The sequence below is a fragment of the Marmota marmota genome, unplaced genomic scaffold (assembly GCF_001458135.2).
Source record: "Marmota marmota marmota unplaced genomic scaffold, marMar, whole genome shotgun sequence".
NCBI lineage: Eukaryota > Metazoa > Chordata > Mammalia > Rodentia > Sciuridae > Marmota > Marmota marmota.
In genome coordinates this window covers 63059751-63070917 of record NW_025999968.1, presented here as the reverse complement: position 1 = coordinate 63070917, position 11167 = coordinate 63059751, and the positions used below count along the sequence as shown (strand labels likewise).

At 64.4% G+C, this 11167-nt stretch overlaps 1 protein-coding gene across 5 annotated transcripts in view; it reads left to right on the top strand.

Annotated features, from left to right (window-relative positions):
• The window catches only part of Pofut2 (protein O-fucosyltransferase 2), an 11630-nt gene extending 5947 nt beyond the window's left edge, over window positions 1-5683 (top strand). For 3 of the 5 annotated variants that reach the window (XM_015478860.2, XM_048803788.1, XM_048803790.1), the window contains 5 exons: window positions 1494-1560; window positions 2403-2528; window positions 3308-3488; window positions 3662-3785; window positions 5230-5683. In XM_015478860.2, coding sequence (XP_015334346.2) covers window positions 1494-1560; window positions 2403-2528; window positions 3308-3488; window positions 3662-3785; window positions 5230-5383 — 652 coding nt within the window. In that variant the 3' untranslated portion in view covers window positions 5384-5683. Of the gene's footprint in view, window positions 1-1493; window positions 1561-2402; window positions 2529-3307; window positions 3489-3661; window positions 3799-3838; window positions 4143-4201; window positions 4342-5229 lie in introns of those variants that run through there. The other 2 variants (XR_007347859.1, XM_048803789.1) reach the window with 2 other exon arrangements.
• The last annotated feature ends 5484 nt before the right edge of the window (window positions 5684-11167 follow it).

The following is an 11167-nucleotide window of genomic DNA, read 5'->3' as shown; positions in this document are numbered from 1 at the left end:
CGCCCAGTCGGCACCCCAAGACCAAGTGGAGGAGGCGACAGGCCCTGAAGGGGCAGTGGCGACCCGTGTGCCCAGCCCAGGGCCTGCCTCACAGTGTAGGTGAGGCCCCCGAGAGCCGAGAGGAGAGCAGGAGCGCGGCCGCGTGGGCAGAGGGACGCGCGGCCCGGTGACCCGGCAAGCACACCTCCCACGAGCACCCACGTGGACCCCGACCAGGGTGTGCCCGGCGTCCCCAAACCAGAACGCATCCTGCCGCAGCTGGAGTTGGCGTGAAGGGAGCAGGGTGGGCTGGGGACTGAAAGGCCGTCCAGCACGGAGGTGAACAGCTGCTGCTGCGGGCACAGGACGCGTGGGGCCGTAGCGTCCAGCAAAGAAGGAAAGTGGGTCAGCTTCTGCTTGAGGGACCTGCAGGGAGGTGGCAGGGGACCGTGTGTCCTGAAAGCCTGCTGCTCAGGGTCCCTGCACCTGTACCGTCTGCGGCCAGGTCCTTAGGAAGTGACCTGGGGACAGGGCTGGGCGGCCACAGTGCAGCCACTCCCTGTGGGCAGTGGCGTGGCAGGCTCCTTTCTCACACCAGGGGCCACGGGGCTTGCTGTGGCCTCCCTTAACCGCAGGTCTCAGCCTTCGGTGAAGGCACAGTGGGCCCCTCCTGCACCTTGGGCGTTGGTGAGCGTGCGGCAGTGCCCGCGCCATGTCTTGGGTTGGTGAGGATGTGTGGTGGTCCCCATGGCCTTTCAGGTCATCTCTGTGCTGAGGGTTGGTGGCCTTTAGTTGGCCTCAGGTTAGTGCTATCTCAGACAGGGCACGTTGTTACAGAGAAGTCTTCGTACAAGCAGCAGGGAGCGGAAATGCCATACGCAGAACCTCAGTGGCTGGGGTCACTGCTGAGCCACCCCAGGACTGAGACTGCGTGGCTGGACCCTGCAGCCACTGTGCAGTCTTGGTCTCGGGCTCTGGCACTGAGAAGCAGGAGCCCTGTCCTGCTGCGCAGGAAGGCCATGCTCTAAAGCTCCGATGTAAATGCTCACCAGATTTCATCTGCAGAAGAGGTCCCCTGTGCCTCCCTGCACCTTCCCGTTCCCGGTCTTTGGCGCTCTTCTTTAGAGCTGCAGTTTTCTCAGCCGACTGGCTGTGGGAGGAGCAAAGGCTGCAGGTGATGGGCCGGTCCTGCGTGGGTGCCGTGGTGCCCTCCTGCGTTCCCAGGGTGCCTGTCTCTGTGGGCACCCTGGGCCTGTGCCAGCCTGAGGTGCTCTGGTGGGTGGGAGGGTTCCTGGGGCTTTGGCGTGATGAGGCTGGCAGTCCCTGGTGCTGAGCCGCCTGTCCCTTGCTCCCCTGAGGTGAGGCGCGTGTCCTGCTGGGCAGCCCTTCCCTGCCGTGATTCCCCTGGAGCCCCGCAGACCTCCCTGCAGACCCCCCCTGTTTGCTGGTGCAAGGCCTGGCACCCTGAGCTCTCAGTGCAGACGGGTTGTCAGCTGGGCGTCTCTTGTCAACAGGTCCGTGATGCTGGACAGAGCGGAGAACTTCCTTCATGACCATTACGGGGGGAAGGACTACTGGGATGTGAGTAGTGCCCGGGGCCCTTGCCTCCTGTAGGTCTGCAGATTGTGTCCATTTGTTCAGTTTCTGAACATCAAGGTGACCTGCCGACGGCTCTTCTGCCCACTGCTGATGAAATCCCGAGGCTCCTGGAAGATCCTCACCCACCCTAGGGCAGAGGTGCTGGACCCTGTGTGGGGCCAGGTGTCTGGAGACACGGGGCCAGGCTTGGGAGCCGGGCCAGGAGCCTCTGTCCCTGCCATGTGGCCCTGGCTCTCACGGGCGCTCCGCCCTCCAGCCCCTCTCCATGCTGGGGCAGGGCTGTCCTCCGGCTCCTCTTCTCCCGACTTGCTGGTGGTCTAGCCTCCAGCTCTGCCTGCTCCACACTCTGGTTCCACAGAGGGGTGTTTTCTACAGTGCGACCCTAACCCGGGAATTGATTCTGCCTGGAGGTGGGGAGCGCATCCCTGGGTGACCTCTGAGGACCCACAGTGGGCCTGAGCCACAGCCAGGCCAGGAGCAGCAGGGCAGGTCATGTGGAACAGAGACTCCTGGTCCAGCTGGGCTCCAGAGCTCCGGGTGGGTGCTGCTGGAGGCCAGGGAGTGGAGGGCCTGGTGCACCTCTCCGGGCTGGGGGGCAGTGGTGCCGCATTGCTGCCTGCAGGGCTTGTCCCAGAGTCTGCAGGTGGAGAGCGCGGCTGCTCGGCCGACGAGGGGCATGTGGGGCTGGGCAGCTGGTGCCAGGGCGTCAGCAAGGGGAGCAGCACGGGACAGGCTGTGGCGCCTCTCCCTAGCCCCAGCGAGGTGGCATGCAGCCGTGTGCGGTCCCCAGGGCCTGTGCCCTCAGCTCCGACCTTTCCCCACAGACCCGCCGGAGCATGGTGTTCGCCAAACACCTGCGGGTGGTGGGCGACAGCTTCAGAAGCAGGTTCCTCAACTCCACCGACGCCACGGACAGGATCCCGTTTGAGGAGGACTGGACGAAGATGAAGGTGCGTCTGCGTCATCCCGGGTCGGTCGCCCTTCCAGGGCTGGGGAGTCAGGCCGGGCCACAGAGGGACAGGCCCAAGCACCGTGATCCCTGCCGTGCGGCAGATGTGGGAACTTGCTTGGCGCGGTGTCCTGCAGTCAGGAGGGGACGTCACTGCAGGCCAGCACCTAGCAGGCTGCTCTAGGAGTACAGGAAGCCCCTGTGGGTGATCTCCTCCTGCCATGCGTGGTGAGGGGCGGCAGGGCAGACCAGACCCCTGAGCACTGCTGGGACACCGTCTGAGGACGTGCAGGGAGCCTGGCCTCCCTCTCCCAGTGCTGTGGAAAACCCCATTCTGGTCTAGCGTCGTCCTTTTCGATTTTTTATGTGAACGTGAAATGCCTTGCACGTGTAGGGACGTATCTAACTGTGTGTGTGAGCACACACGTGGACCACCACGTGTGAACGCTCTGTCGGCTCCTCCTGGAAGCTCAGGTTCTCCTGTGGCGTGATCCCCACGAGCAGCGTGCTGGCCGGCCCGCGGTGTGGGGGGCCTGGAGAGGACTCCCATGCCGCTGTCCTGGGACGCTGAGACGCTCAGTCGTGACTGGGAAGGAGACCGTAGAGGGCTTCTCCTTTTTCCCAGAGTGTGACTTCACTTGAGTAAAAGGGTCTGTGATGCGTGATTGCCTCCTGGTCTTCAGCCGCCCTGCGGTCTGTCTGAGGTCCCTGGGGCCTGGAGGGGAGGCTGCGCGGACACACTCGTCCCCTGTCGCCTCAGTTCCCCGTCCTCCTCCCCAGGTGGAGCCCGGCTCTTCACTGGGGGGCCCCTACCTCGCAGTCCACCTGAGAAGAAAGGACTTCATCTGGGGGCACCGGAAGGACGTGCCCAGCCTGGAGGGGGCTGTGAGGAAGATCCGCAGCCTCATGAAGACCCACCGGCTGCACACGGTGTTCGTGGCCACGGACGCCATCAGGACGGGTAGGCCACTCTGAGTGCTGGCCCGTCCCTGGGCAGACGGGACTGTGGCCCAGGGGCAGAGCTGAGCTGCCTTCGCCTTCCCCATGGCCGGAGCCACACCGGCACCCGCATGGCGTGCCTGAGTGGACGTGCCTGCTGCACCGGGGCCCCATGAGCAGCCTCTCTGTTTGCAGAGTACGAGGAGCTGAAAAAGCTGCTCCCCAAGATGGTGACCTTTGAGCCCAGCTGGGAGGAGCTGGAGCTGTACAAGGACGGGGGCGTCGCCATCATCGACCAGTGGATCTGCTCGCACGCCAGGTACCTGCCCGCCCAGCTCACGCAGGGCACAGCAGTGCTCTTGGGTGCCTGCGTCTCGGGGTCTTGGTGACCATAGCAGGTGGTCCCTTGCACCCTGGCCATGACCCATCTTGGAATCTCCTATAATGTCCAGTTCTGGGCATCCTTGGGCTGACGGGGACCCTTGGTCTCCAGGAGCAGTGTCCTCTGAGGCACACTTACCTTGTTCCTGCTCCAGCTGGGCCTCTGCTCTCCCTTCCTTCCTTGCCCCTGGTCCTGTCCACGCCTGCCCTGGGAGGCCAGTGCCCTGGTGGGGCTCACGTCCAGGGGTGCTGTGTTAGGGGCGTGCGCAGGGTCCCAGGGTTGGAGGCTTGTGGCCCCTTCATGGCTCTGGAGGGGCCTTGGGGAGGCAGCCAGGCCTCTGTGGGTCGCTGTAGCCCTCCTGCACGTCCACCTGGGACATCGTGGGCCAGCTGGACCGGGACGGTGCAGGCATGATCTCCACATGGCCCCTGCGTGCTGGGTGCTGTGCCCACTCAGGCCTGTGTGGGCAGCCGGCCTGCTCCCACCCACCGGGGTGAGCTCCCCACCAGCCCTCCCACGTCCCTGGGCACCGGGGCAGCAGCAGTGCTGTCTCAGCCCTTTGCTTGTGAGGGACAGAGAGGACTGCTCTCAGTCGGGCCAGGTCACGGCCGCGCCTGCTCCCCAGGTGTGGCCTGCAGTGGCGGTGAGAGCCCGCAGGTGTCCGTCCCAGCCCAGAAGTGGCGCTGGGGAGTCCCGAGCTCATGCTTCACCCCCTGCCTGGGCTCTCCTGAGAGCCCCACGGCCAGCTGGTTTCTGGGAGCCCCACTGCAGGCTCCTGTGTGTAAGTCCTCGCCCATCTGCCTGCGGCCACTCTCGGCCACTCTCGGCCACACAGCCTCCCCTACCTACCCACCTCCGTCCCTGGAGTCGCACTCACTCAGAAGCCTACGGTCCCCAGCCCAGTGTGGCACTGCACGTAGCACTGGCTCTGGAAATGTCTCAGATGAACTGGTTGTTGAGTAGAGAGGGAGGCCAGCCCAGGAGGCCAAGGAGTGGAGGGCCTTCCACCTCCCCGGGAGCTAGAGGCCAACCCAGGAGGCAGAGGAGTAGAGGCCTTCCATCTCCCCAGGAGCTAGAGGCAGCCCAGGAGGCCGAGGAGTGCAGGGCCTCCCGTGCCCGTCCCCCTCCAGCCCAGGCAGTGTATGTGCGCATGGGCCTTGGGCTCCCGGGATCCCACTGCTCAACAGGAGTCCTATGTGGCCGCAGCGCCGTGGTGAGAGTCCTCCAAGGCTGCGGTGGCCTTGGGCATCTGCAGTGCAGGAGAGGCACCTGCGAGGAGCAGTGGAGGGACCGGCTGGGGGGGCCAGGGTGGGCCTGGCAGTGGGACTGATGGCCGGCCCAGTGCTGACCCCGTGGCTCGGGACCCTGTGTCCGTTTTCAGGTTTTTCATCGGCACCTCCGTCTCCACGTTCTCTTTCCGGATCCACGAGGAAAGGGAAATCCTGGGGTTGGACCCCAAGACGACCTACAACCGCTTCTGTGGAGACCAGGAGAAGGCGTGTGAGCAGCCCAGCCACTGGGAGATCGCCTACTGAGCACCCGCCGTCTGCGCGTGGAGACCTGGCGCGGGGAGCACCCAGGAGCTCCGTCCTGCACGTCCTCCGCCCGCCGTGGGCCGCAAGGGCTTCCGCGGCCCTCTGGGTCAGCACGCAGCATGTTCCTCAGGACCTGTGCTGCCGCCTTGCTGCAGAGCTGGTGTCCAGAGGAGCGGGCAGGATCTGTGGTGAGCGGGCTGCTCAGCAGCATGGACCCGGACGTCTTCCTGTCCACCATGTTAGAAGTTACCGAACAATAAAGGCACAGGCTGCGCCACTTCCATCAGTGGCCGTTCACTGCTCGTGGGCCACCTGGTCGTCATTAGCCAGGCAAACTCAAGCTCTTCATTCCAGTCTTCATTTCTGAGCTCTGTGACACTCAGGCCACACGTCCTCGCCACAGTGATGTGTAAATGGGTCACAGAGATGAGGCGAGGCTGAGGCAGGGGGCTGGCCAGGAGCAGAGGCAGGGGTGGTGCCCATCAGGGAGCCTGTCAGAGTATCAGCTTGACCAGCAGCCTGCAGTGAGCTGTGCGTGGTGTCCAGCAGGAGAGACTGTCTGGCCGGAGCCTGAGGACAGGTTTGCAGGTTTGTTGCTGTGGCGGTCTTCCCAGGCAAGGCCAAGTGCAGGGTCCCGTGCTCCTGATCGGGTTGGGTGCCCACGTGTCCAGGTGCTCCTGCTTTGGTTGGGTCAGTGTAAGTTACTTGCTGGGCTGTGCCTCAGGGTTGTGCCAGGCAGCCAGATGGCAGTAGAGTCTCCCCACCTGGCACCTATACTCAAGACGGAGAGTTCCATGCGAACTGCTGCAGTGACTCAGGGTCCGGCCCAACCCGAGAGCTGCTGGCCGCACCGTGTGGGAGCTCGGGGCAGGGCCCAGCCTGCTCTCCAGAGTGCCCGTCATGCCTGGCTGGGCTGTTGAGCCTGGGGTGTTCCGGGCTGCGGCAGCTGGTGTGGGAGAGGCGGGCCGGGAGCCGGCCTCCTGGGCTGTGGGGCCTGTGGGGTTGCCTGGGCCTCCGCATCTCCCACGTCGGGGAGGCTATGGCAGCGCGGCTCCTTCCCTGGCCAGCAGTCAGGTGGGAAGCAAAGTGCAGCTAGGGAGCTGGGCAGTGCCTGAGCCTGGGAGGCCAGAGGTCTTCAGCTGCAGGCCACAGGCCCCTTCATGGCCGCGCCACCCACCCAGCACCTGTGGCCCTGGATGCCCCTCAGCAGGACCTTCGAGAGCCCCGCCCAGCCCCTGTGCAGACAGACGACCGCACCCACGTGGGCTTGGCCAGGGTGCCCTGTGCAGGCCGGCCCTTGCCTGGGCACGGCTCCTAGCTCAATTCTGGGGGCAGCAGTGGCAGCTGCCCTGGCAGGTGGACCATCGCACGGGTTTGAGCATGGCTCCTTCCTCTTGGGCTACGGTCACCCAGTGTGCCCTCTTGCTAAGGGTGAGCATGAAGAGTGGCCAGCCACTGCGGCTCCCTGTCCCCAGGCAGCTCAAGCCTCGGGCACTGTAGCCCTGCTGCGCGGGCGTGGTCTGCTGAGTGGACCGAATGAATAAAAGGGTTTCTTTTCTTCTGTCTCTCTCCTTTCTACGCACAGAGCTGGCCCCTTGGGGCAGAGGGCTTGATGCAGGCCATCTGCCATGCTCTGACCGTGCCCCAGAAGCCTCGGGTGGTCCTGGTCCGCCACAGTGCCAGGGGTGCCCTCAGAAGGTGGCCAGAACCCTGCGAGGGGTGAGGGGACGCGAGGGAGCAGAGGCAGCCCTCTCTGGACCCAGCAGCCAGTGAGAAAGTGACCTGCCATCGCCTCGCTCTCGGACCTCAGCCTCGAGAGCTGCAGCTCTGGGTTCGTGTGACTTACGAACTATTCAGCCTGGGGGACTCGTCACCCAGCTGTGGCACATGAGAAATCACTGGGTCAGTCTTGAAGCAGGACAAGTGGATCAAGGGGCAGTGACCAAGTCGCCGCTGCACACCCCGACCCTGTGCAGGGTTAGGGTGCACCTTCATATCCCAAACCCGCAGCCACCAGGAAGTCAGAGGTGGTGGTGCAGGGTGGGGTCAGAGTGGCCCACCAGGCAGTCCAGTGCCCAGGAAGGACTGGACTACAGAGCACAGAGTCAGTGACCCTTGGGACGCTTCCAGAGCCAAGCTTGCTGCGCAAGGTGTGCCGAGGGGTCAGGACGGCAGCAGCCGGGTCTTCTCTCAGGAGGAACATTTCTTACGTGCGTCTCGGGGTGAAATGGGGTCTGCCTGGTCAAGACGCGTGCATCCTGGCCCACGTCAACACGACGGGGACAGACCCGGCCACCTTCCCCACGGCCATCGTCTGTGCAAGCTTCGTGGCCAGCATCTGTCCATCCAAACCTGCCTCCGACTGTTCCTCCTCACCAGCTGGCTCTCCCCAAGACCGTGGGGACACACTGCGCCTCTGGAGACTGGCGCCACCTTCACCGTCCTGTCAAAGGCTGCACGTGGTCTTCATGTAGAGGCCGCTCTGAGTGCCTGGCATGACTGCCATATCTCTGGGGCATGCAGCTGACCCTCAGCAGAGCAGCTGCTGGTCTGCGTGTGTGGACAGTGGAGGAGCCCCCACGGGATCGCAGAGGAGGATAGAGGATGGCCCACGGCTGCTGCCGCCCCCAACCTGCAGCAGAACCGGGGCTTTGATGGACCGTCTCTCCAGGAAGAGGAAGAGGGGCACCAGCGCGGCCTCACTCTGTCAGACCTGACCGCTGGCCTGGCTTTGGCAGGACCACAGGCTCACAAGGGCCCTTCTGCTCCCTGAGATGGCTCAGTGTCCAGGTGCCTTTAGGGACAGGCCACAGCTGTCCTGTAACATGCAGGGCTGTGCAGGGGACTGAGCACGTCCCTCCTTGGGTGGGACAGAACCAGAGGTGCAAGGACAGAGAGACCCCTGGACACGCCTCCCTGCCCCTTCAGAGTCTGAGCTTACAACCTCTGCCCCGTGGGGGCCCCAGCCCAGTGGTCACATCCGGCCCTTTCCCGTGCTGACCTGGGCTAAAGGTGCACGACACCTGAGGAAGGCCAAGGCCCAAGCAGGCCTTGTCCTCTGCTCCCAAGGCCTGTGGTGGCCTCCCGAGTGAGAAGGTGACCCCAGCTGCATCCAGTAAGAGAGGGGCCCCCAAGGGGCACTGTGACAGGTGACAGAGAGCATCCTCTTGTCATCCCTGACCTCACCCTGCACATTCACAGGCCCAGAAGCTGCTGCCCATGGTCTCCTGGCCAGTTGTGGTTTGGGAGGTGCCACTTAAGCTCCTGGATGTCACGTCTTCACCAGCTGGGTCTCCGGTCCCCTACTAGGGGTTTGGCACGGACGTCCTTGCCACCCTGCTATAACCCGGAACTGGTGCAGCAGGGACCAGGTGTGCTCAGTCCCAGACCACACCAGGCCCGGGGGGCACCAAGCTATCGGGGTTTCCCCGGGGACAACGGCTCTGAGCGCTGGCTCCGAGCTACTGTGACAAAGAACACGGGCATTAATTCTCTGGAGGCTGGAGTGCAAGTCAAGGTGTCCCGGGCCTGGTTCCTCCTGGGGTCTCTCTCCCGGGCTCACAGCGGCTTCTCCTGCGCCCTCAAGGGTGGTCTCTACATCAGTGCCCTGATCTCTTATGACAATAGTCAGTTGGATGAGGGCCACTCCAGTGACCCCACTTTACCTTAGCTCACATCAGCCCTGTGAGGGACCAGGGCCAGGGCAGCCACACACAGGTTTGGGGGACCCCAGGCAGCTCTGACACCCCTCTGTGGCACATGCACCACCCCTGACCTACACACCTGTACCTGGGGCAGGGCCCCGCTGTGTCCAGGGAGGACCCACTTCCTGCCCACTGGGCACCTGGGGCTGAGGTGTGCCAGGCACTTGCTCACGTGGAGCAGAATCTGGGCAGGACCGAGGGTGGAAGGGTGTGGGAGGTCAGGGGCGATGGAAGGAGGGCCCTGCCCACCCGGGGACAGAGGGGGAGGTTCTGGGGTTGCTGCTGCAGGTGGGCGGGGCTGTGGGGTCCCCATCCCCCTCCCTCTACAGGGGCTGGGGGGACCGTCTGGGGTGATGGCACCCGAGCCCAGGCACAGAGTGAGCCACGGCGTGAATTCAGTGACCTGGTTGCTGACTCTGCAGGGGATGCCGTGGGGACGATGGCCCGTGTGGGATGGCCAGGAAGGACCCTTGGGCTGGTTCCGAGCACCAGCTGTTTCCAGCCCGACACTGCTCACTGCCACAGCTGCCGGCTGAGGGGGCCAGGGCTGCAGGAAATGGCCTGTGACAGATTAAACCTCCGTTTCTAATAAAAGTGTTTTCACGACAAACCAGGCTGCTCTGTCCTCGTGGCTGCCTGGATGTGGGGAAGGCTCAGGCCTCAGGTCATGAGTGCCCGTGACACGGCCTCCCCAGAACAAGCCCAAGCCCCGGCCCACGGGTGGCGGGCAGCAGTCCACCTGCAGCCTGTCACCTGCTCCTGAGGAGCCCAGGACACGGGGCCAGGACTCGCCACCAGGGACCCCACTGAGTCCTCAGGCCCAGCACCAGGCCACAGTGAGTGACAGCAACACACAGCCTCCGCGAGGGCTGGGGCGAGGGTCCCATGACACGAAGTGGACCTCAGACGGTCTGCACGACCACGGAAGAGACCTGATGCAGGACAGAGGATTAGCAACCAAGGGACACGAGGGAACCGGAGCCCTAACAGCTGGCAGCCAAAGCTGGGCCTGGGGTGTCCCAGGGGCACAGCACAGAGGGAACGTGGGAGGGCCGAGGGACACAGAAGGCAGCGCTCCCCAGAGGACAGGCCACGCCAGGAGGTGGTGAGCCTTGTCCAGATGTTACCCTCCATGCTCAGGAGCCTGGACAGTGAGGGCCAGCCGCCGAAGGAGCCCAGGGAAGGGCGACGGCCAGGTCAGAAGCCAGGTGCCGCCCACAGCCACAGGCCGGACCAGAGAGAGGCAGCCTGCACACCGTCCGCACGGGTATCCCAGATCCCACTGGGCAGTGCAGAGCCGTCCGGCAGCGCCAGGCCCAGCCCTGCACACCTTCCTTCTGGCCCTGGCCTCGCATCTCCTTGCTGCTGCCTACAGCCAAGCTCCTGTTGGCAAACGCCAGGGCCAGGGCATCGGCCGCCGCGCGCACCCGCCCGCCCGTGCGCCCACCCGCGCCCAGCAGCCCTTGCTTGGCAGTTTCCGGGCACGTGAAGGCGCTTGACATGAAGCAGAGAGAAAGGGGAGGGTTAGGACGCGCAGACGACGTCCTGTAGTACCACTCACAGTGACGCGGGACGTGCCAAAGTCCACAGCTTGTGCCGTGTGGGTTGTGGAGGGCCACCCAGCTGAGACTTGTCTTCGAGTGCCCGGGTCCTCTTTCAAGATGCTCAGTGCTTTCCCTTCAGTCCATTGCCTGGGGTTGTCGTGACCCGTCTGCAAGATGCTCAAGTGCTGAGCCCGGGTCGGAGCCCTTCCCTGCACCTGGCCCCAGGAGACTCATCCGCAGAGAAATGTGGCCCAGGGCACCTGCTCCATGCTCCCAGCAGCCAGTCCACCCACAGCAGAAGGACAGACAGTGCCCTGTCTGCCCTAAAATCAGGAAGGCAGAGACCTTGGCCAGGCAGCACCGTGCCCATCCACCAAGGCAGGGACAGCCAGCTGGGGCCACTGCCAGTGGCCTCTGCAGCCCATCACCCTGCCATTAGCTGAGAGGACTGCAGCCGCACTGCACATCCGGGTTTCTGTGGACGGTCAGGTCTGCACTAAGCAGATTCCCACCATTAACTCCCAGAGGAGACACCG